The sequence below is a fragment of the Chelonoidis abingdonii genome, chromosome 14, assembly GCF_003597395.2.
Source record: "Chelonoidis abingdonii isolate Lonesome George chromosome 14, CheloAbing_2.0, whole genome shotgun sequence".
Classification (NCBI taxonomy): domain Eukaryota; kingdom Metazoa; phylum Chordata; order Testudines; family Testudinidae; genus Chelonoidis; species Chelonoidis abingdonii.
Window position 1 is genome coordinate 30,764,229 of NC_133782.1, and position 24,090 is coordinate 30,788,318.

General features: G+C 47.4%; 2 protein-coding genes and 1 long non-coding RNA gene across 23 annotated transcripts in view; 1 reads left to right on the plus strand and 2 right to left on the minus strand.

The window, feature by feature from the left end:
- The window catches only part of RBL1 (RB transcriptional corepressor like 1), a 109,223-nt gene extending 105,396 nt beyond the window's left edge, over positions 1-3,827 (minus strand). The window contains 1 exon segment of the mRNA XM_075072428.1: positions 3,653-3,827. Within this exon segment, the coding sequence (XP_074928529.1) occupies positions 3,653-3,802 (150 nt within the window). The 5' untranslated portion in view covers positions 3,803-3,827.
- A 161-nt stretch (positions 3,828-3,988) lies between these two features.
- On the plus strand, positions 3,989-10,034 carry LOC116830067 (uncharacterized). Of its 2 annotated transcripts, none has more exons than XR_012657007.1 (4): positions 3,989-4,041; positions 4,917-5,146; positions 5,301-8,561; positions 8,605-10,034. It is a non-coding gene; the product is annotated as an uncharacterized LOC116830067 (long non-coding RNA). The 2 variants fall into 2 exon arrangements; XR_004374873.2 differs by lacking the exon at positions 3,989-4,041 and adding an exon at positions 4,068-4,116.
- Positions 10,035-10,874: 840 nt separating this feature from the next.
- Positions 10,875-24,090, minus strand: part of CHD6 (chromodomain helicase DNA binding protein 6) — a 208,712-nt gene continuing 195,496 nt past the window's right edge. For 18 of the 20 annotated variants that reach the window (XM_032789286.2, XM_032789270.2, XM_032789284.2 and 15 more), the window contains 2 exons: positions 16,509-16,613; positions 10,875-14,376 (listed from right to left, as the gene is read on the minus strand). In XM_032789286.2, coding sequence (XP_032645177.1) covers positions 13,483-14,376; positions 16,509-16,613 — 999 coding nt within the window. In that variant the 3' untranslated portion in view covers positions 10,875-13,482. Of the gene's footprint in view, positions 14,377-16,508; positions 16,614-17,783; positions 17,979-24,090 lie in introns of those variants that run through there. The other 2 variants (XM_032789272.2, XM_032789288.2) reach the window with 2 other exon arrangements.

The following is a 24,090-nucleotide window of genomic DNA, read 5'->3' on the forward strand; positions in this document are numbered from 1 at the left end:
GGGGGGGGTTGGATAGACAGCAGGTGAGTTTGGAGTGGTGGTGTGGATGGTGGTCAGGGGGAAACGGGGTTGAATGGGGGCAGTCAGGGGACAAGGAAAAGGGGTGGTTGGATGGGACAGGAGTCCGGGGGGGGACTGTCAGGAATGAGAGGAGGAAATGGATGTGGCAACAGGGGTCCGGATGCAGTCAGGGGACAGGAAGTGGGTGTGTGTGGATGAGGCAGGGGTCCCAGAGGGGCCATCAGTGAATGAGGGGTGGGGGTGTTGGATGGGCAGGAGTCCCCGGGGGGAGGCAGATAGGGGATCCCCTACCTCCTAACCGGCCCTCCATACAATTTATGAAACCCCATGCAGCCCTCAGGCCAAAAAGTTTGCCCGCCCCTGTCTTATACCCACTCTGGGGAACCCGCATGCAAACCCCTGCCTCAGAGGGTTCCTGTTTAAATACAAACCCCTGGTTCTAGGAGCCTCAATCTCTCCCCAGACACAGAACTGCCTGGTCCTGCCCACTGGGAAGTTTCTCCATTAACAATCACCATGACATTGTCACTGCTCTTCTCTCTTTTCCTACTCGCTGCCCCATCAAGGGAATATTTCATGGGCCCCTGAGAAAGACCAAGGTGTGGAAATGCACCGGTTACAGGCAAGAGTCAGCTCTGTTCTCCTTTCCCCAGGTGTCCTCTCTCAGGTACAGCTGATACATTCTGGCCCGGGAGTGGTGAAGCCTGGAGAGACCCTCACACTGACCTGTGCTGTCTCAAGTTACTCTATCACCAGTGGTTACTGGATCTGGCAGCCACCCAGAAAAGGGCTGAAGTGGCTGGGACAGGTATATTACAGCGGTTCCACGTGGAACACGAATACGGTTCATCTTTCCAGAGCTGAATCACCATCTCAACTGACTCCTCCAAGAACCAGTTCTCCCTGCAGCTGCAGACACCTCCACCTATTACTGTGCCAGAGACACAGAGCAAAGCAGGACCCACATAAAAAGAGGAAGCGGCGCCTACACAGACTTTCACGCCTCTATCATGCTGTAGTTTATCTTTCTTGAAAAGCAGGAGACCTTTCCACTAGATGGCAGTAAAGGGACAGTCCCTGTTTTCACTTGCACGTGGTGAAAATTTATGAAGACAGAAACCGAAGCCAGTGAAGAGCGAAAGCTCCATGAAAATGTGTATGTGCACAGGTCCTGAACCGATTTAAATTCTGATGGTTTAATTCAGGCCAAATTCTCCCTGCTGACTTTCTCATGCCCTCTTTCCGCTAAAAGTAAACAGGGTGTCTGTGTGTAACACACATACCAGGGTCTTGTACCCTTGAAGGGAAGAGTTTGGCCTTCCACAATCAAAGCGCAGGAGGATTTAGTAACCCTATAAAATTTTTAAAAGCTCTCTGCCATGGTCTCCCCGTCACCAGTCACATTCATCCTCACATCAAACTCTGTGTCCTTCCATCCAGCACAGCTAATAAGGATACATGAGCCCGGATACCCCCCGAAGACAAGGCTCATTCACTCCAGAAATTATATTTTTATATACGTATACATACACACATATACACACACACATATATATATACACACATATATACACACAGACACACCCTTCCCTGGTCTGGAGAGTGTCTACTACCTTTCCAACTAGGAATATTTATTAATTTTCCAGCCATTGTTTTTTTCTCTCTCCCTCTCTACTGATCTCTCTTAAGGGAGCCCACTACCATGTTATCCTAGTGCCTTACAATCTGTACTGATCCTCATAGCACTTCTAGGAGGCTGGTAAATCCATATCAGGAACTGAGGCAGGGACACACTGTGATCATGTATTTTTCTATCTTAGGTAATTTTACGGCTCCCATCACCGCAGTATCTAAGCCTCACACTCTTATCAATGTATTTCTCCTCACTTCGATCTAACTGGTACACACCATGCTCCAGCCACTCCTACTTCCTATCCTCTGCACAATGGGCTGCAGTAAGCTATATTTGCATGTGGTTTCTATTCTCCCTGCAAATAAGTGGCAAAAAGGGTGAAGGACAGGGCAAAACTCTGCCCCAAAATACTGACTGTGGCCTCCTGACTTCTTTGAGCAGTTCAACTGGAAAATTTTGATATCACTGCTCTGACCGTTAAGATCAAGATCATTCTAGCACCCTTTGAAAGCAAGACATGTATCCACTTATGTTTCCCCCCTAAAAGACTAAACAAGAGCCAGTTCAAACACTGTATCTGAATCTTCCTCCTACTATTTCTTAAACAGTTTAAATTTAAATTCAAATCTCTTTTTGTCATTGGAAAAGAAGTGCTGACTAACCATTCCAGAAGACAAGTGAACACAGGTGGGATTAATTGCTCTCCAAGTACTCAATGATCAAAGAGCTTGGGAGGGGCTGCATTCCCTTCCCAACAAAGTACCACAGAAGGCTAATAGGAAAATATGCTAGAATAGAATGATCCCTCAGACCTTAAATGCACAGTGACCAATCAACACTTAGGCTTGTTTACATTTCAAAGTTAATTTAGATTAATGTAAAAATGTGAATTTAAGGTGCAACAGCTACTTTTGAACAACTCCTAGTGTGAAAATTCTTCTTCCAGAACAAGTATCAGGGGGTAGCCGTGTTAGTCTGTACCCACAAAAAACAACAAGGAGTCTGGTGGCACCTTAAAGACTAACAGATATATTTGGGCATAAGCTTTTGCGGAGCGCTCTATGTATCTGAATAAGTGAAGGTTTTTTTACCCACAAAAGCTTATGCCCAAATATATATGTTAGTCTTTAAGGTGCCACCAGACTCCTCCTTTTTGGTCCAGAACAAGGCACTCTTATTCCAGAATAAAAAAGTGTCACACAGACTCCACCCCTGAATAATTTGGCCTAGTCTTAATGCTTATACTGGCATAACTACATCTACCAAGAGTGTAAATAAATGACACCCTCCCTGCCACCAACCAAGCAACATAGCTATGCTGACTAAACCTCCAAGGTAGATACAGTTGTGAAGCCAGAAGAGGGCTTCCAAGGACACAGCTAATATTGTTTGGGGAGGTGGTGTTCTGACACCAGAAGTCCTCCTGTCGGTGTACACTACACCGAGGGCCATACATGGCATCTCCGAGGGAGACACAGTCTCCATGTGTAGACAGGCCCTTATGCCTTTTCTCTAACAAGTCACCCCTTACCTGACAGGGTTTGGCTAACCCCCATTGGCAGAGCATTGGCTAACCCTCCGCCCAGCGGAGGCCCGGCCAAGGGAGTCAGACCGCCGGGGCTGGAGTCTGATCCGCGTAGCCGGACAGGAACCCTGGGAACACATGCGCACACCCGAGCTGGTGCCTGCGGCAGACCTCCGGGGGCGCTGCCCCGCCGTGTGCAGCCCGCAGCTCCTCCGGCAGTTCCCCGCCGCAGGGCTCGCACGCAGCCGAGTCTGCCAGCACCAGCGCTCGCTCACGCCTCCGCCCCACAGCCAGCGGGCACCCCGGGCCCTGCACGGCTGCGGGCGGCCCAGGAACTACCTCAGCAGCCCGGCCACAGGCACCCCGCAGCCCGCTTGCTCGGACACCGGGGCGGAGCGGCGTCTGCTGGGCCCGGCGCCCGCCCCCTGACCCGTCGGGCTCCGGCTGGAGCCGCCCACGGCCCTACCGCTCACCTCCAGGCTGTACGTGCCATGCAGCGCCGTGAAGTCCCGGAGAGCCTCGGCGGCGCTGGCCGCGTCCAGGTTGAGGTCCTGGCAGAGGCGTTCGATGGCTGCGCGGGCCGAGCCCTGGGCCTCCCCGGCCGGGGGCTCCTCCCGGGACATGGCGGCTCCGTGGGCCGAGCCCACAAGCCCCTGCGTCCTGCGCGCCAAAACCCTTTCACCCGGCCGGCTCCCGTATCCCTCCGCCCTGCCGGGCCCCGCTGCTGCTCTGCCCTGCAAGTGGCCCTCCTCCCGCTCCTCTGCGGTTGTTGCCTCCTCCCGGACCCCGCGAGCGGCGCTGACAGGGAGCCGGCAGCGGAGGAATATGGGGGAGCGGGCGCGTGACACGGCCGACGAGCTGGGTTTGTTGTCCCACGTGTGGCGTGAACAGGTACAGGGAGAGTAAGTTGTAGAGGGAGGGTAGCAGTGACTGATAGGTAAGAGGGAGAGGGGTTCTTATTTGCTGCCTTGTCCTAATTTGCTAAATCTTGACAGTGGTGTGGGACTGAAGCATAAAGTCTTCAGCTGCCAAAGGCTCCTGCCCAGTGTGTATATGTCTCACTTACCTCTTAATGCAGTGAGGTCATTTAAACATCATTTGTTTTGCAGCTTCATTTACTATGCTAACAATGTAGCGTCCTGATATTGATCCTTCTGCCCAAGTGATTACTTCCTCCTCAGGAAGCTCAGAAGTCCATGAGCTATTAACCATAATCCATTTTGAGACAGGGCTAGAAAAATCAGACTAGAAGTCGCATGATCCAACAGAATAAACTTGTGCTCTAAAAATAAGAAAGTTAGAATTAAAAATTCCAAATTAGAAATCACAATACTAGAAACAGACAGGAGCGGCGCCAGGGTTTTTGGCACCCTAGGCGGGAGTCCTTCCATGCTCCCGGTCGGTGGCAATTTGGCCGCGTTCCGCGCTCCTGGTCTTCGAGGCGCTTCAGCGGTGGGTCCCAGAGCGAGTGAAGGACCTGCCACAGAATTGCCGCCAAAGACCCAGAGCGCAGAAGGACCCCCTGCCGCCAAATTGCTGCCGAGGGCTGCAAAATGCACCTTCCCAAATCCTGGTGTCCTAGGCGACCGCCTGGGTCATCTAAATAGAAGCGCCGGCCCTGGAAACAGAGATGCCATTGCTAAAACTACTAGCAAATACTATGCTGCTTGGGCTTCGCTGGCCAGGTAGGGAGCCAGTCGCAGGCCCAAGTTGTCCTATCTCATCTTGCTCCCATAGCTACCTACTCAAAAGTGCCTGGGAAGGCATCGGGGTCATCTGCAGGGCCCATCTTACAGAGTTCCAAGCCCAGTGCCCAAATGCCATCCCCCACCGTGGCACTCACCATCTTCTGGAGGAGCTGCTACTGGATGCTGGCCTGCTCTCGTATAAAGTCCTGCTGACTCTTCTGCTGCTCTGCTTGCCAGCTAAGCCAGGCCTGCCTTTCCAGTTGGTGGGACTTCTGAAAGGTTTGCATTGCTTTTTGCACTTCTTCCTGCTGCTTTACCAGCCCCTGCAGGGTCTCCTCCATTTCTGGGCTGCCAAAGTCTTCTAACACAAAAGGCTGACAAAGTCACTTGGATATCCTGGGGCTTGGTAACCACTGGTGCTTTTTATTTACAGGTTGTGCTCCCACCACCTTTTCACCATACACAGCTTGCTTCTAGTGTCTGCTCCTAGGAGGGAAGAACCATCACTCTGCTCCCTTCCCTGCAGCCTTTATATAGCCCCAGATTAACTGGGCAGGCAGCTTTTCTCTAGCCAGCTCCAATTTACTTCCCATAATGGAGGCTGGCTTGACAGAGGGCCAAGTCAGCAGTTCTTGCCCAGCAACCTGTCACACACGCATAAATAAAATGGGGTTCAGATATGAAAGACTCAAGTTCAAGTCCCTGTTCTAAATCAGTTAGAGAAGAATTTGAAAACAGGTCTCCTACATCCTACACAAGCTCCAGAACTGCTGGAGGTAGAGGGGTGTGTGTGTGTGTGAGAGAGAGAGGACTGACTTGCTTAGGCACCTAATTCCAGGACAGGATCTTTGGCTGTGAATCCCAACCAGAGATTCATAGATTCTAAGGCCAGAAAGGATTGCTCCAGTATGGCACAAGCCATAGAACTTCCACACCAGAATTCCTAGAGCAGATATTTAAGAAAACAATCATATCTTAATTTAAAAAGTTGTCAGTGATGGTGAATCTACCACAGCCCTTGGTAAATTGTACAAATGGTTAATTACTCTCAACTATTGAAAAGTTATGCCTTTTTTCCAGTCTGAATTTGTCTAGCTTCAAATTCTAGCCATTGGATCATGTTAGACCTTTCTTTGCTAGATTGAAGAGCCCATTCTTAAATATTAATAGTTGGGGTTGGTCCTGCTTTGAGCAGGGGGTTGGACTAGATGGCCTCTTGAGGTCTCTTCCAACCCTAACCTTCTATGATTCGTTCCCCATGTAGGTACTTCTACACTGTAATCAAGTGATCCCCTTAACCTCCTTCTCTTTATTAAGATAAATAGACTGAACTTCTTGAGTCGCATGCAGACCAGTGAGAGGTTCTGTCATCACCTGTCCTGTAATCCTGGGTGCCTTAAAATGCTCTGCTGCTATAGCTCCCTTGCCTGGACACTCCCAGCCAGCATACAAACATGCACTGAGTGTCTGTGTGATATTCAGCCATGGACCAGCAGCTCTGCTTGTTATACCACAGCCACACCCTGCGTCCACCAGCCATGGTTACACCAGGCAAAATGACTTCAATACCACTCAGGCTGAATCTTCCCAAAACTATGGGCTCTGAAGTGTCTAGATCTTTTCTGGACCATTCAGGGGAATAAGGTTTGTTTGCTCCTCTAAAGAGACAACCTGACCATGGCACAGTTTATCATCATAAATGGAGTTAGTGATCATTTCAATTCAAGCACAGCACTGGGTTGTGTTAGATTAAGAGTCAAACAGAGTTATTAATAAAAGGAGATAGAATTTTAAATAAGTTCAGGTACAGAGGTAGAGTTAGAAATGGTTCCAAGCAAATAAAAGTGAAAAATGCTTTCTAGAGACTCAGACTTGCACAAAACTACAGTCTTGGTTCAAGGTAAGATTCTTATCACATTACCTTCCAGCAAGATGGCTGACCACCCCTCTTCTCAGGATCTCCCACAAAGTCCAAAGTGCTCTGTTCCTTTGTCTTCATAGGTGAAAGATGACGTTAAGATTCTTTGCCTCTCTTTTATAGCCCAGCGAATCTTTGAAATGGATTCTTCTGAAGGTAATCCCTAAAGTAAAGTTCATTCATGCTGTGAGCAAGGAGACATGGCATTTCTTGGTGAAGGCATTTCCATGCTGGTTTCTTCCACTGCTGGTGTTAGCTAATATACTATGGTCACTTGATGTGATTGCTATTCAACTGTGATGATACCTGCCTAGAGATGTCTGCCTGTTCGTTTTCTGGGGGAAATCTGTTTACCCATTCCCCAGATTTGTCTGGTAAACACATTTTAGTTCCATGTTGCCTTCATACCTGTATGGTCCCTTGGATGTTTACCCTGCATACATACCACAAGAATATTAATGATCAGTGTGTTGTTAGGTTTCCAGTGATACCTTACATGACACATGAGTTTATGATGTTAATGAATTGGGGCACAGTCAACTGCTTACACCAGCTGAAAGTCATTACCGGATACATTGAGCCCCTTGCCCTCTGGCACTGGGATGCTGTTAGGCACTCTAAGGCATGTTTTCTAATCCTTTAGTCATTCTCATGGCACTTCTCTGAACTGTCTCCAATTTATCAACATCCTTCTTGAATTGTAGGCACCAGAACTGGACACAGTATTCGGGAAGCAGTCGCACCAGTGCCAAATACAGAGGTAAAATAACCTCTCTGCTCCTATTCGTGATTCCCCTGTTTATGGATCCCAGGATCTTTTTGGCCGTAGTGTCATGCTAGCTCAGATTCAGCTGATTATTCACCATGCCTCCCCCCCTAATTTTTCTGCAGAGAGAGTTGTGGCTCTCAGTCCTGGAGTTAATAACTTAAGCATTGAGGGGCAGGGCTTAGACCCCGCTTCTCTCCTCAGCATTTCCCACTGGTTAGCTTAGGCAGCTCAGCAGACTGGCACCTGTGGATCCCATTCATAGGCACCTAACTCTCCTCATGTCTTGTATAGGGGACTGGGAACCTAACTCAGGCCTTGGAGGATTCCACTGAGCAGAAGAGCACATAAAAGTTGTTGTGCTGCCTACATCCCTTTGTGGAGCTTGCTGCAAGACAATTTTTGTAAGTCAGTTGGACTTGGGGATTTTGAAGAATGTACACTGCCTAGAGACAGCTCTAGGTGGCATTAGGCCTCTATATTTAATTTTGGGGCTCTTTTCTGCATCAGTTTTCCCACCTGCAAATTGTAACTAGCACCTCCCTGCTAGGGGTGTTTGTAAAGTGATTTGAACTCATCTAGAGAAGGGAAAAGTGGATGTGGGGGACATGAAGCTCAGGGATAAGTAAGAAATGTGTTTATTGGTTCATAAATAGGACACACCTAATCAAGTAAAAACAACAATTCCACAAGGGTTTTAGTTATTCCTCCAGTTCCAAAGATTTGTGCTTTGTAACCTTTTGCTTTTCCTCACAGTGGGAGTTTTTTTCTATCAGACCATCCAGCACTGAGACCCCAATAGATCTAGGTAAGGCTGAGTCAGTATTTGGGTGTAAGATGCCTAGAAAATACCTAGTTTGCTGCAAGAAGTGGGGGTGGTATGTTGTAAGTAGTGCTCTTCTGTCTGACTTGGTATGGATCAAATGCCCCAGGATAATATGGATGAACAAGGAGGTGCCTTCTTTCTGAAGAGACATAAGACACGTGAAGATTTCACAGAACTTTTGTCAGTGAGGGTGTTAGCTCAGATGACCTGATCGAATTTCCTTTCAGGAAATTACACTCTGCCCCCTGCACTTTGAACTGGTGTGATGGAGTGCAACTCACCAGTGCAGCACCTCCTGCTCGCTGTCTCAGGGATTAGCTCTACTAGCCCATGTGCCCTCTTCTAGTGGTGTCTTGCTACCATCACTTCTGCTCCCATCACTGCCAAGACCATGGCATCCTCCCCATGACACAGCCCTCTGGTTGTGCCACGCTCTGTTCTCCCCCTTCTGGAGAAACTGCAGTCCACTGTCCAGCAACTTCCTTCAGTGGCAACTGCAGCCAATTGTATGGCCACTTCCTCAGTAGCCAGGGAATGGGGCAGGGCTGCCCTCTATTCCAGTCCTGGCCCAGGGACCCTGTAGATAGCCACTACTTACGTCCCCTCCAACTCCTCAGTTAATTTCTCTAGGCCACTTCCCTTGGCCCCCAGCACCTTCTTTGCCCTTACCTCAGGGCTTCAGCCTGTCCATCTTAGTAGCTAACCAGGAGCTCTCTCTAGCTTCTCCCATCCCTGCTACCAGCACTGTTCTGTCCAGGGTGCTAGCATGTCCACCTCTTGCTAGGAGCCTGATTTTATTTTCTCAAGCTCCACGCTGCTACTGAAGTTCCTCTGCCTTGCAGCCCTTATATGGGTCTGGCCAACCCTCATTGGCTGCTCCTCACAGCCCCTCTCCAATTGGCTGCTTTCTGTGCTGCCTCACTAGAGCTCCATTAACCCCTTACAAGCCAGTGTGAGGTGGATGCCCCATCACAGCTGGACACAAAAATCTTATTCACTGCTTTTCCTTCTTGTGTGCTGCTGCTATACAGCTGTCATGTCCTACTTCAGTGCAGTGGGGGAATTTATATGTATAAATCCTGTTAGCATCTGTGAGAGTCATTTGTGAAAATTTCCACTGCTGTGTGGAGAGAATACACCCTTTAACCTGGGAAGCACTGGTGCTTACACACTGTAAAATAAAATTTAAAAAAGCAACACTAATGCCAATGGCCAAACTTTGTTCAATAGCTGTATGCGTTAGCTCAGGCAAACCTGAGTGTTAGCTTACTCCTAATCTGCATAAAATAGGGCAGATTGCACCCATCCTCAGCTTTAATATGAAGGTTCAGGCCGTAGGGAGTATAGGTTCCAGCACACAGAACTTCATCTTATGTCTAGAACAGTCTGGCATTAGATACCTGTAGCTGTTGTGGTAAAAATTCTGTATGAAAAATTAATACAGCTGCAGGCTGTACTGTCGATTTCCATTTGCTGTATTTAGCCACCCCAAACTTAAAGGGACTCTCAAGAACAGCTGTAAAATGTGATGTACCTTGATTTTTTTCTTAAGACCATGTTCAAACTTCATGCCAGTCTTTGGAGGTAGGCTCTTTTTCCTCTACCACTTCGATACTTTTTGTCCCTGTGCTTACCAAAATAAACCTACCTCAAAACAGTGGCTGAAACAGAGTCTTGGAGAGCAGCTCTATTATGCCACCCCAAGGTATGTTCATATTCCAGGGAACCATGATCAGAAAACAGCTTTAAAATTTCAAGATTCCAAAGAATGGAGTGTGGTTAGAGCAGGGCCTGGGAACCAGGACTCCTCTACTTGTTGCCAATGCTGTTGCTGGACTTGTTTGTGACTGTTGATAAATCACCTTAGTTTTTCAGTGCATCTATTTACCTAATTGCAAAATGGAAATTCCACTATCTTTCTAAAGCATAATGAGATCTTTTGATTCATTATTACAAGCATTTATTTGGCACCTACTAACATGGTACAAAGTTTAAATGGAGACACTTAAGATCTCAATAGGAGAAACTAAACACTCTGCTCCTCTTCTGCGGAAAGGTGGTCTTGTGCAAGTGCAAAGGATTTATTACTGGTTCTTTGGATTTTATGAAGAGTTTGCTTGGCTCCCACTTATTATCTTAATGAAGGACCTCAGCGTAGAGACTCTGTGTACCACGAACTGCCTGTCTGCCATTCAGTTGGGTGCATTTAAGCCTGCTGTGTAATTTGGGGTGCTCCATTGCACTAGTTGTTCAAGCAGCATGGTAGGTTAATGTGTGCAAAATTGAAGGGGAGGCAGCAAACACTTACTGACACAGCTGAGGACGTAGCTGTTAAGCTATCTCATTTTCTTGAAAAGCCTGTGAATCAACAGCAATTAGTCAACCCCCCACAGTAAGCTGCTCAGTTCACATGAGGGATGATCTGACAAAGAGGGTGTGCTATATATAACAGCCGTGGCTATTGTTCATGCTGAGAAAAACAAGTAATGTTTAGCACTGAGTCAAGTGAATCAAACATTCACATATATTTGCTGAAAAAATTATATACATCTGTGGCAAGGCTCTGCCAAGTTTGAAAGATAAGCATCATCTAGTCACTAAATTAAAAAAATAAAAATTTGACTTTTAAATCTTGTTCTTTTTATCCATGTTCAAGAGCACAGACAGTTTATTTTATTAGCACATTTGGTGGAAAATGTATGTTTGTGTGAGTGTCCATGAAAGTGGTGAAAACTGGGTATTTGTTCTAGGATATGATGATGGAAAGTAATAAGAAGCCACTTATGCCTTACAATGTAAATAATCCACAGAGTTTCTCTATCATTTCAAAAAGGGTCACACAATAGCAGCCAAAGAGAAGCCTAAACACCCAGAGACTTAACATACATGTTTGATAAGTAAGAACATGCTGGCTAGTTAAATACATTTCACTTTGAACCCTGTTCCTTATGAGTGCAACCCTGGAAAAACAACCATCCCATATAAGAAATGGACTCTGCAGAGATTTCTATACCCATTCACAGTAAGGCTTTGAAGATATATGAAGTTTTATAGCATTTGTATTTTAAGGATTTAGGGCAAGTACATGTTCTACTAAGTAAAAAGAAAGTTAGTACTTAAAAGGTTCAAAAATATATCAATCAAGTGATTTTTTTACATAAATAAATTATATTGATTTTGGATTTAACAGCTGAAAAAACCCTTTCTGCTTCCACTGGAGGCAAAACTGAACAAACTGTTAGTTAAATAGAGATAGCAGCATTTCTAAGAAATCTGTCGATAATGATACAGTATCTATGCTACAAGGGTGGTATTAAATAGAACACATTTAATGATCCGATTTTTTTGCATTATGATCAGTTACATAATTTTTTTTTTAAATCGCATCCAATTCAATAAAGTGGGACTAAATTCCTTGATAATATAAATTTTTAGGTCATGGGTAACAGACTTCTTTGAGATGCTAATTGTAACATGTACATAATTTATAATCCCAAATGTATAAAAGACAATGACACAAAGCATCATAAATAAATAATGCAAACTGAAATAGTTATGTCAAAACATTTGGACCATCTGATAAATTAGGAAAACTGTAACAGAAAATAAGTAAAAAATACAGTAAATGGTGACAATCAAATGCAAAACTGATTACTAGCACACTTCAGCTCCCTCAAACAGTCTGCCATTTCACTGCTGCACCACTAAGTGTTTATTTCAAGTCTCAAACCATGAGCTGCAAATAAGAACAAGCCCAAGTGAAAGAAAAACTAAACAGGAGCAGTGAGGAGAGAGGACTACATGGAGTTTACCTGTGGAGGTGTCTCAAGACACAGAGTTTGGGGGACTGATCACATTAAAAACCCATTAATTTAAAACGCATACTTAGAATTATTTGCCAACGGTACTGCTAGGAAACACTGTTCAACAGCAAATAGAAGAAAGAGGAATGGAAAGAAGAAGCAAAAATAATCTCTTCACAGTCTAATCCTAGAAAAGGAAGATAAACACAAGCTTTGAAAACCTCAACAATCCTTCTCAAAGGACTCACAATTGTAAAGCCAGCCCAACAGCTTTCTGTTTATTTTGTTTTTGTTTTCAGAAAAGATGTCACTTATGGGGGGAGGAGAACTGTAAAAAAAAATTTAAAAACTCAAAAGCCTCAGTATTCATATTAGAGCATTGTATGAGTGGCCTGTTCATTGCTGGAAAAACAACACTTTAGGACTTCTGATGCCATAGATGAGAACAGAATACTAGCAGACCGGTGAAGTAACTGGTAGCTTTAGGTACAAGAACCTCAATGAAAGACATGCAGGATGTGCAAAACCTTTTCAGCACAAGCTGGAAAAGTTCTTGTAACTAACAAGGAAAAGGCAACTGAAAGTCCACTAAATGTAAAACAAAACTTTGGTTTTAAAAAAATATAAAATAAAGTCTAAGTAATCTTTTCACTTACTGCAGTTTGTCTCCAAAACTCCGAGGAGTGAAAGGGGAGGAAATTATATCACTACCAGTTATGCTTTTTTTAAAAAGAAATTAATATATGCATTTTCAATCATTACTTATATACGTCTGTCTATACTACTATTCTAGTAACCATGATAAAATAGGGAAATACTTTAAATCAAAAATACACATTAGCACTTACTATAGCTGTGCTTTTTACCCCAAAATACAGTTTTATTCATTCAGTGTTACTGTAAAAAGTAATACCCTTGTCTGCATTGAGCTCAAGAGATGAAAGTACTTTCTTTTGCTCTGGTTCTGCTTTTTTCTTTTTCCCCAGATAAATGAGCAATTTTGGGGGTGACCAAGTGCTGGATTTACTATTGTTGGTTGGGATGAACAACTGGATAACAGAAGAAGAATTCTGTGCCTCCCATACTAACTAGACAACACTGTTAATCTAATAAAGTGGCAAGACCCTGCAACTATTAACATATAATATGTCACCATAGTTTTCTTACAGGGAATTAGGTAGATAATATTACTCATGGAAACACAGGTTTTATGAAGGTGAAGAGGGGGCAAGGAGGGTAACAAATATTTATGGGATAAGAAACTTACAAGCCACAATCTTTTTTCTTAATGAAACAAAAATTCTAATTGGTATTGTTAATTTCTTTTAACTCCTTCTCTTCTGCTTGTATGTCATGTTCTTTCTCTGATGACAAAGATTGGGTTTGCTCTGTACAGTTTTGACTGTTTGCAGCTTCTTTTTCAGACAGTGAGACAGTTTCTGGTTCTGGATTTGTTGGTTCTCCTTTAGCTTTCTTTCTCTTCCGCTTCTGGCTTTCTAGATTTGTTGCCTCAGAGTGTCTGGTTTGTTGTATGCCTGGCAATGTCATGCCAATACCAGGGGAAAGAAACATAGATGGATAGAGCAGTCCAGGGGACATTCCTGGGATAAGAAATGGATTAAAAGCTACAGGACTACTGGTAGTTATTGCAGATTCTGTCTGATCAGAAAATGAACTAGGACCAGGTTTGTCTTCAGACAGAGGTTCATTTTTCACATCCTGGCTACTTTGTTTGTCCTCAGTAGCCTTTTCTGTATTTGATGTACCACTTTTAGTTGTGCTTGTTAATGAAGCTGGAGCAGTTGAAGTACAAGTAGTTGTCATTGGTGGGTTGAGAAGACCTCCAACACCAAACATCTGCGGTACAGTAGCCATGCCTGGCAGCATCATGGGCAACATACTTAGGGTGCTTTTGACATCCTCACCAGCAGGCACTGCTGCAAATCCAGCAGGAAACCCAACCAGCCCAGTTAAAGGGATGCCTTGCATGTTTCTCATGTTCTGAAGTCCCACTAGATCCATTCCAGCAATAAGTCCATTCATGAATAACGGTCCCATTCCAGAAGAAGAATCCGATACAACATCAGGAGCTTTAATAAGTTCGCTTCTTGGCCTCCTCCCTCTTCGACGGGGCCCGCTGTCTCGGAGCACAGGCTCAGTTAGGATACGATTGAATTTGCTTTCTGGGAGGAATCCCTGAAAGTGACAAACAAAACAGAAAAAGCCCAAAGGTTATTGTAGCCCCAAAGAAAACTCAGCTTGTCATCATGTGCTTACACCTGTGTTCCCAAAGGTAGCAACACACAAGCCCCTGTTGGTATATGGTTCTGAAGATGGGATTTGAGAGGGGTAGAGAATTTTCACCAAAGGGATGCTGTCAGTGCAAAACACTTCCCGCCCTGTCCCTGGCATGATGCTGCAGACAAGTCCAAAAGCTCATGGAGAGAAGAGGAGAAAGCACTTTTTGCTCTGTCTAGACAGTACAAAATTTCTGCTTTTCCTGAGCTTCCTCGGTGGGTGAGTTCTGTTCCTGAGAACTGACATCTTTAATGACATCAAAAACACAGGGGCAGCCCAGTATTAGTGATGCTAAATCAGTTTCCATCCCAGCTTGAATTCTGGCTGCATTACCAGGTGAAAAATGTTGCTTTTTAGACTTTAAGGGCCAAATTTTCAAAGCCTTGCACAACCGCAAAGCTGCAAAAAATGCACATGCAAACAGAGTGTGCTTATTTTCTGGAGCGCACCCATTACTTAGAGCTTTAATGTACAGCTCAAACCGTTTTGTATGGCTATTAAACAATAAGGAAGGGTCTTCTGGACCCCCAGACGTAGGGCTAACCTACACACATAGCCTGGTGTTACTGTGTCTGTTTAAATTACAAAATAACCTACGAGCATCTACAGAATAGAATTAAAACCTGTTTTCCAGCATTCTTAGCACAAACATTTTAGTATCTTTCCTCTTACACCTAATTCTTGGGGTTTCAGGATAGCAAATGGGTTGCAAATGATGCATATTTAAATAGAAACATTTTGCATTTAGACTTGAAAAGGGTGTGTCCCCTAAATATATTGGCGGTTCCCATGGCAAAACTACTGCACATAAAAGGGTAAATTTTCTACTCAGCCTCCACCTGTGCTTGTGGCAAACTGTGTGTGCACAAGTGTGTGCCTAGACTTGGGAGGTGCAAACATCGCCCCATGCTAACGCTTGCATGTGGGAGTGCAGATGCTAACAGAATGCAAGCGTTAAGCTAATTGAAAGGATACACACAATAGTTAGCAGGCATGAAGGCCTTGGAATCAACAAAGTGTGGGCACAAGTGGAGGTTGCCTCTTAAAAATGTATACAATAAATGCCAAACCCAGCCCATGAAGGAAGCCTAATGACTCAGTGTGAGACAGAAGTTGCACTGGAGGCTTCCTCTCTGCGCTGGTGGAGCTGACACCATCCTTGCCTGGCAGCTCTCTGTTTCTTGAGGGAATGGATCATTCTGTCACTCTCTAGTGCCAGTTGTAGAGCAGCATAAACCTTCAAACTGCCCATGCTCTCCTCCCATCTCCCAACCCAGCACGAGTGCCACACACAACTCCACAACCAATAAGGGGCAGGGGGAGGGGAGAGAACAGGGCCACATGAAAATGGAGTAACCCCACCTAAACACCAGCTGAACCTCCTTGCGATCCCTGTCCAAGGGAAGTAAGAGCTCCCACCCATGGCAGCTTGTTGCTCACTGAGGCAGTGACTCAGAGATTAGGAACAGAAAAAATAGTGGGGCAAATTTTGAAAAGTGCCTCCCTGCACATAAGGCCTGTTAGGCCATGAGACTTGCATGTTCCTTAGCAAATGTGAGATTTGCAGTTGATACAGAAGCTGAGCTGAGGTCACTTTGAAAATCTGACCCATTTGGTCACATTTTTTCTGTTTCCTATCCTAGTCCAGCCCCATGCATGAGTGTTCCCTCTACAACATTTCTAGTGCCTTGTCTGGTCATTTCTAAACATCCCAAGTCTTAAATCTCTCCGTCCAGTAGATTTTCTTGATATTTAGCCTAAACTTGCCTCCTCCCATTCTCATCGCTGCTAAATATTTCCTCTTCCACTTTTCCTATCCACCTGTCACCAATCTGCAGGGTGCTCAGCTCCTCCGTGAGTTGTCACTTGGCCACACCAGGCAGAGCTGGTCCTGTAGATATTCCCTCCCATGTGTGTATCTGAGGCCCTGCCTTCCAATTCAGGGACCCTCCTTGGAAAAAAGGGGGTGGGGATGGAGAGGAGAAAGAAAAGATGACATGATACAGATTTCTCCAAAAGCTCTAACTTACTGAAAGCTTAACAATGTCAGCCCAGTCTGCTGCAACAGCATACTCCAAGTTTGCATCAAGCCACCTTGGCAATTCCTTCAATGCTGGTGCCATGGCTCCCCCTAACTATAAAACACAGTAAAAGGATGACCTCTGTTCCAGAAAGAGTTATGCAAAGTTACATAAGAAATATGGTTAACCTTCTAGGTGAACACATAGGTGAAGTGCAACTGGCCTCCCTGTTCAGGGGCATTACCACTGCTCCCCAATACTCGGCCGCTATGATCATTTCTTAAAACCAAACAGCCTGGAGTTTTGATTCCTCATGTGGCATCAGCAACCCAAGTTTCACCCGCAGACAGTGCGTGGTGTCCAGTGAGGTGCACAGCCTGGGCCTACTCCCGTCTACGTCACTGAGAATTTTGTCACTGGGAGGAAGGATCTCGTGCTGAAGGCTCTGTGTTAGCACTCAGCCAGGAACCGAAGCCAGTGCTCCTCTGCCAGAGACTCACTGAGACCTGGCACAAGTCACTTTTTCTCTGTGTCTTTGTCCCCCATCTGGCAAACAGGGATAAGAGCATTTGCTGCTTCTATTTATCTGGACTGTCAGGTCTTTGGGACAGGGCCCGTCTGACTGTGTTTGCAGTGCCCAGTGCAGTGAATGTGTGTATTGGTGCTTACTGCAAACTTCCCCTGTGCTGCTCCCAGCCACTGTGGCTCAGCCCTGACCTGTGGAGAGAGGGAAGTTCAGTCTCGAGGGCCTGTTCCCTCTCTGGTCTCCCTGCTAAACCTGCCAACGAGAGGACAAGTTATGGTGATGGTGGCTTTTGTGGGCAAGTTAAGGTCTTTCCTCACTGTAAGGAGAAGATACAAGAACTCAGCTGCCTGAGACTCGCCTTCTCCTGTCACACTAGGGTTTGCACTGCAGGGAAAAAACCATGATCTTGACTCAGACTTTGTGCTACTTTCTCAACATTTTTGCAACAAGTGAGAGAACGTACTTGAGAACCTGCCCACTGCCTGCACGCAGCATGGCTCTGCCCAGGGCTTGGAAGAGGATTTACATGCTGTTCCTGCACTTCTCAGTCAGGGACAAAACAAAGACATTTGCACCACATCAAAAAATTAGTTTTTTGAAATAATCCCAGGAAATTGACAGGTAAGGATTAAATTAGCCCCTGCAGCCAACAGCAGGCATTACTGTGATCCTGGAGCTTTAAGCTGAATTGCTTTCCTGTTGTGGGACCCATATGCCTTGGTGAGTGTGTATCTAGAAAAGATGGTTACTAACCTTTCTGTAACCGTTGTTCTTCAATAAGTGTTGTTCATGTCCATTCCATTATAGACTTTTTTTCCCCTAGTGGTATCTGTCAGGTCAACTCTGGTGCCCTCTGGAGTAGCGCCATCATGGCACGGTATATAGGTACCTACCAACCTGCTTCCTCCTCAGTTCCTTCTTGCCAGTAACTGACAGAAGTACAGGAGGATGGGCTGTTGAACAGACATGAGCAAGAACAGTTATGGGAAGGTTAGTAACTGTCTTTTCTTCTTCGAGTGCTTGCTCATGTCCATTACAGTATAGGCGATTCCCAAGCAATCAGTCAGGGGGTGGGATTGCAGTTTCTGCAAAGCATGGACTGGAGGACCACTGTACTGAAGGCTGCATCACTTCTTGCCTATTGAGTGATGGCGTAGTGCAGGGGTCGGCAACCTTTCAGAGATGGTGTGCCAAGTCTTCATTTATTCACTTTAATTTAAGGTTTCGCGTGCCGATAATATATTTTAATGTTTTTTAGAAGGTCTCGCTCTATGTCTTATATAACTAAACTATTATTGTATTGTAAAATAAACAAGGTTTTCAAAATGCTTAATAAGCTTCATTTAAAATTAAATTAAAATGTTGATCTTACACTACCGGCCTGCTCAGCCCGCTGCTGGTCTGGGGTTCTGTTCACCTAGGCTGGCAGCGGGCTGAGCAGGGCCTGCGGCCAGGATCGCAGCTGGCAAGGGTCCAGCAGCCAGAACCCCAGACCGGCAGTGGGCTGTATGGGGCTGGCAGCCGGGACCCCAAATCGGCAGTGGACCAAGCAGCTCAGCCCGCTGCCACTTAGGAGTTCCATCCACCGGTTCCTGCCAGCTGGGATCCTGGCTTCCGGACCCGCTCAGCCAACTGCCACTCAGGGGTCCCGGCCCTGCCAACATACAGTGGGTACCTACCTTCTCCCTGGTTCTGGCCCATTCTCTTCCTCAATCTCTGTACTGAGCTGAGGGTGGGAGTGCACTGAGCACAGGGCTGGGGGTGAAGGAGCAGCCTGGGAATTGGGGTGTAGGGTCCGGCCAGGAGCTAGAATGAGGGAGGGGGCTCAGGGTTCGGGCAGGAGGTTTGGCTGTGGAGCGCTTACCTGGGCAGCTCCCATTTGGTGCAAGGGGTGCAGGTGGGAATGTCAGGGAGGGGTGGAGTGCAGGAGCTCTCGTTTGGTGCTCAGGGTGAGGGTGGGGATTTGGGGGGTGCAAGAGTCAGGATGTGGTGGGTGCATGAAGTGTGGGGGGGCTGGGTATGTGGGGGGGTACAAGAGTCAGGGCAGAGGGCTGGGGGCATATGAGAGAGATGCAGATGTCAGAGCATGGGGTGTGGGGGGGGGTGAAGGAGTCAAGCGAGGGCTGGGTGTGTGAGAGGGGGGTACAGGGCTCAGGGCAGCGACCTGGGATGTGTGTGGGGTGCAGGGCAGACGGCTGGGTGTGTGCAAGGGAAGGTCAGGGCAGAAGGCAGGGGCCTTGGTGGTGGGGGTGCAGGGCTGCAGAACAGAGGGCTGGGTGTGAGGGGGGGGTCAGGGCAGAGGGCTGGGGCTGTGGGCGAGGGGTGCTCACAGCAGGGGGCTGGAAGGGATATGCCCCTATTCCGCTCCCCCTTCTCCAAGGCCCTGCCCCTGCTTCTTCTCTGCCTCCGCGGGAGCAGCGAGCAGGCTGACTCCACTCCTCCTGGACCCGCTCCCTTGCAAGGGCCATCAGCTGATCCACCGGCAGGGAGGAAGGGATGGAGAGGAAGAGGGGCAGGAACCCAGCACACTGCAGGATGAGGCAGGGGAGCCAGCAAGACCAAGCTTCTGCCCCCTTCCCCTTGCCCCTTGCCTCCGCAGCGGGGGGTGGGGGGGCAGAGGAGGGAGAAAAGCGGGCCGGGCAGGATTTTTAATGGCACGCTGCTGCCTGCCAGGACTCCCCGAGAACATACGAGTGTGGGTCAGGCTATATGAAACTGACAGAGGAGTATGCAGAGACAGACTTTCCCAGGAAAGATGGTCAACCATATAAGGATCCAGAGCTGGGGAGGAAGACTGAAGAACCCACAGCAGAAAGGGGCATGGACAGGAAGAACCCCGGAATTCCAGCTGGGACTCAACCCACTATTTGCAATGTGGATGACCTGGACAGATGGAAGGGGCCTGCCTGTACATGGATTTTGCCAACTGTTGTGGCTGGGCCAGGGCAGGAGGGAAGAAAAAAGGGCAAAAAGTGTTCACCATTTCCGTGATGGTGGGGAGGAAATTCCAGAAGGGCCTTGTGGATATGGCCTCAGCTTGTTCTCTTGTCCAGAGGGAGCTGGTGAAGCCTCACTGGATAATTCCAGGAGCAACTGTGGACACAGAGTGTGTCCAGGGGATAAGAGGAATTGCCCCATAGCCCAGGTGTCCCTGGAGGTCCAGGGAAGATTTTGGTGGAAACAAGTTGGGGTAATGGAGAGGCTGCCTTATCTGGTTCTCTTGGGCGTGGATTAGAGTCCCTTCCCCACTGGGAAGCGAGGTGGTGGGAGGAATCCCACGTTAGGAAAAGGAGAAGTGGGTGGGGGAGAGGAGGAACCCCCCAAAAAGAAACAGGAGCAACCCCTAGACAACAAAGCCTGAATCTGGAGACAAGAGATGTCCCCAGGGAAGTAAGGAAGGGGGTACAGGGGGACAGATAGCCCAAACTCCTTAGTAGAGGTCAGGGGGCCAATAGAGCTCCCTGCGACACAACCCCCAGGAGAAGAAACCCAGGCACAGTTTGGAGACTTGAGGGAACCTTGTGCCCTGGGTGATCCAGGGGATGAGGGGAGTAACTGTGATCCCCTGCCAGATGCAAAGAGAGAGAGAATGAGAGGAGTAACCCCCCGGAATGCCCCTAGTGTGAAGACCAATGGGCTGCTACAGAGCTATGGGGGGTATTTGCCCCGCACGTGGTGAGAGGTCTGTGAGTGGGGGATGAACAAACTCCACAAGGGAAACCCAGATGATTGCCCTGGTGATAGAGAGGGTGGTCCCTCCAGTAAGGGAGTCAGAGCACAGGGAAAGAAGAACCTTGCATTAGATAAGGGGGAAAGGTTTGTGACAGAGTGCTAGGTATGAAAGCCTGAGTCAGCACTCTGTTCACAGCAGCTCCAATCAGGCATAGCAGACTGGAGCTGACTAAATAGAGCAGTGCCTAATTGGGGGGGGGGGGGGGGACAGGGCAGAAAAGCTAATTAAGCCATTAGCCAGAGCCCACAAATAGGCACAGGAAGGAAGTAAAAAGGAGGGAAGCAGGCAGTAAGAGGGGGAGAGAGATTGCTCTCCCCTGCTTGTTAAAAGGTTCTATGTATGTTGTGAAGGTGGTGGGCCTCCTTTATAAATAAACTGCACAAGGTGTTGGACCAGAACGAAAGTCTCTGCTTAGTTTGTTGACTGAGATAGAAGCAGGACCAAGGAGGCTCTGTTACAGGGAGCCACCTTTGTCAGATCATAGCACTTGCAAATGCAGGATGTTGTATGGAGATATACCTATCTCACAGAACTGGAAGGGACCTTGAAAGGTCATTGAGTCCAGTCCCCTGCCTTCATTAGCAGGACCAAGTACTGTCCCTGACAGTTCCCCCCAACCCCGAATCTCTTAATGGCCTCCTCAAGGACTGAACTAACAACCCTGGGTTTAGCAGGCCAATGCTCAAACCACTGAGCTGTCCCTCCTGAGACTGGGTTCCCTTCATCCTTTCTGTGACAGCAATGAAAAGTTGGGTGGACTTCCAAAAGGGTTTAGTCCTTTCTATGTAAAAAGCCAGGGCACATCTAACATCCAAAGTGCAGCTTCTGCTCCTGTCTATTTTTATGGGGCTTGAGATAGAAGACTGGGAGAAAGATGTCCTGACTACTGTGGGAATGGGAGACCACCTTTGGAAGGAAGGACGAGTGTGGGCAAAGCCTAACTTTGTCCTTGAAGAAGACCGTGTACGCTGGTTAGGCGGTGAGTGCCCAGATCTCTGAAACCCTCCTGGCTGAAGTGATGGACACCAGGAAGGCAGTCTTCCAGGATAAGTAAATCAAGGGACACTTTGCCAATGGCTTGAATGGGGGCCCTATCAACCAAGATAGCACCAGGTTGAGATCCCAGGGCGCCAGAAGCACCTGCAGATACAGACGATCTAAACCCTTCAGGAACTGAGCACAAATCAGGTTGAAGAAAACCGATCTTCCATTCACTGATGGGTGGAATGCTGAGATTGCAGCTAAGTGGATTTTGATGGAAGATACTGCAAGACCTTCCTTCTTCAGGTAAAGCAGGTAATCCAGGATAAACGGCAGTGTGGTCTCCACAGGGGAGACCCCTTTCTGAAGTGACCACAGTGAGAACCTTTTCCACTTTGCTAGGTAGGCCATTCTGGTTGATTGCTTTCTACTACCTATAAGGATGACTTGTACTGGCACCGAGCAGTACTGTTCCATCCACTCAGCCACGAAGGTTCCAAGCCCTCGGGTGCAGGGACTCTAGATTTGGGTGGAGCATGCAGCTGTGCTCCTGGGAGATCAGATCTGGCCACATTGGAAGGCTGACTGGTGTGTCTATTGAGAGGTCCAACAATGTGTTGAACCAATGTTGCCGCCATGCTGGCGCTATGAGAATTATGTGAATCTTGTCCTTTCTGACCTTGAGCAGATCTTTGTGGATGAGGGGTGTGGAACGAGGCCCCATGTCCGAGGCGTCTGTGACTAGCTCCATCGAAGGTGTGGGCCTTGTGAAGGGAACGCCAGCACACACTGTGTCTTGCTTCAGCCACTACTGAAGGGCTTTGAGTGTCACTGGTGGAAGTGAGACTACTCTGTCTAGTGGGTGACAACTTGATATGTACACTGATACCAGCCACAGTTGGAGAGGATGCAGTCTGAGATGTGTATCCTGCACAGTGCAAGAGGCCATGTGCCCCAAGAGCTTCCAACAGCTCCTTGCCATGGTGGTGGGGCATGCTTTCAGGCTTTGTATAAGAGCTACAAAGGCCCTGAAATGGTTCTCCGGCAGGAAGACTCTCACCTGATTCACATCGAGAATTGCTCCTATATATTCTATCCTCTTGACGGGCATGAAGTTAGACTTGTGTTAATTGACCAGGAATCCCAGGTTCCTGAAAGTGAACAGTACGAGGCCCACATGTTTTTCCACAAGTACCCCGGACCAGGCTCTGACCAGCCAGTCGTCTAAGTATGGGTAGACCTGCAACCCTCATCTCCTGGCACCACCACAACCAGGCATTTCGTAAATACTCTTGGAGTTGCCGACAGACTGAAAGGCAGCACTGTGAACTGATAGTGGTTCTGGTTTACCGCGAATCAAAGATATTTTCTCTGGTCTTGGAAGATAGCAATATGTGTCTTTCAAGTCGAGGGTGGCATACCAGTCCCCTGGATCTAGGGAAGGAATAATCAAGGTCAGAGAGACGATGTGGAACTTCATCTTCTTCAAGAACTTTTTTAGGTTCCTGAGGTCTAGGACAGGCCTGAGAACCCTGTTGGACTTTGGGATCAGGAAGTAGTGGGAGTAAAACCCCTTGCCTCTTAGCTCCAAGGGAACCTCCTCCACTGCCCCCGCCCTTAAGAGTGACTGCACATCCTCAGCCAGAAGATCTTCCTGAGAAGGGTCCCTGAGGAGGGACGGGGAGGCAAGGTGGGAAGGAGGGAAAGAAATAAACTGCATGATATATCCCACTTCTCCCATGCAGAGCACCCATCAGTTGGATGTGATGTTGGCCTGTACCCTGTTAAAGTGGGACAAATGATCCACAAACATAAGGGTAAGATTCAGGTTCTGACCTGATGCACCGTCTTCGGGTGCACCCTCAAAAGTTTTGTTTATTGCCCAACAGTTGTTTTGCGGGTGCAGACATCGAGACTGATGGGGAGTGAAGGGCCACTCTTTTCCAGAGCCCCTTATTCCTCTTTCACCTGAAGTCTTGCCTCTGCTGGAGATGTGGCAGGTAAAAATGGCCCATGGGCTGAGGCTTACAATGCTTCTGGGATGGGGCAGAGTGTGGAGGCCCAATGACTTCAGGGTTGCTCTCGACTCTTTAAGGCTATGAAGCTGCGCGTCCATTTGTTCTGAGAAGAGGGAATGTCCCTTGAACGGGAGGTCACAACAACATAAAAACATCCATACTGAGTCAGACCAAAGGTCCATCTAGCCCAGTATCCTGTCTTCCGACAGTGGCCAATGCCAGGGGCCCTAGATGGAATGAACAGAACAGGTAATCACCAAGTGATCCATCCCCTGTCGCCCATTCCCAGCTTCTGGCAAACAGAGGCTAGGAACACCATCCCTACCCTCATAA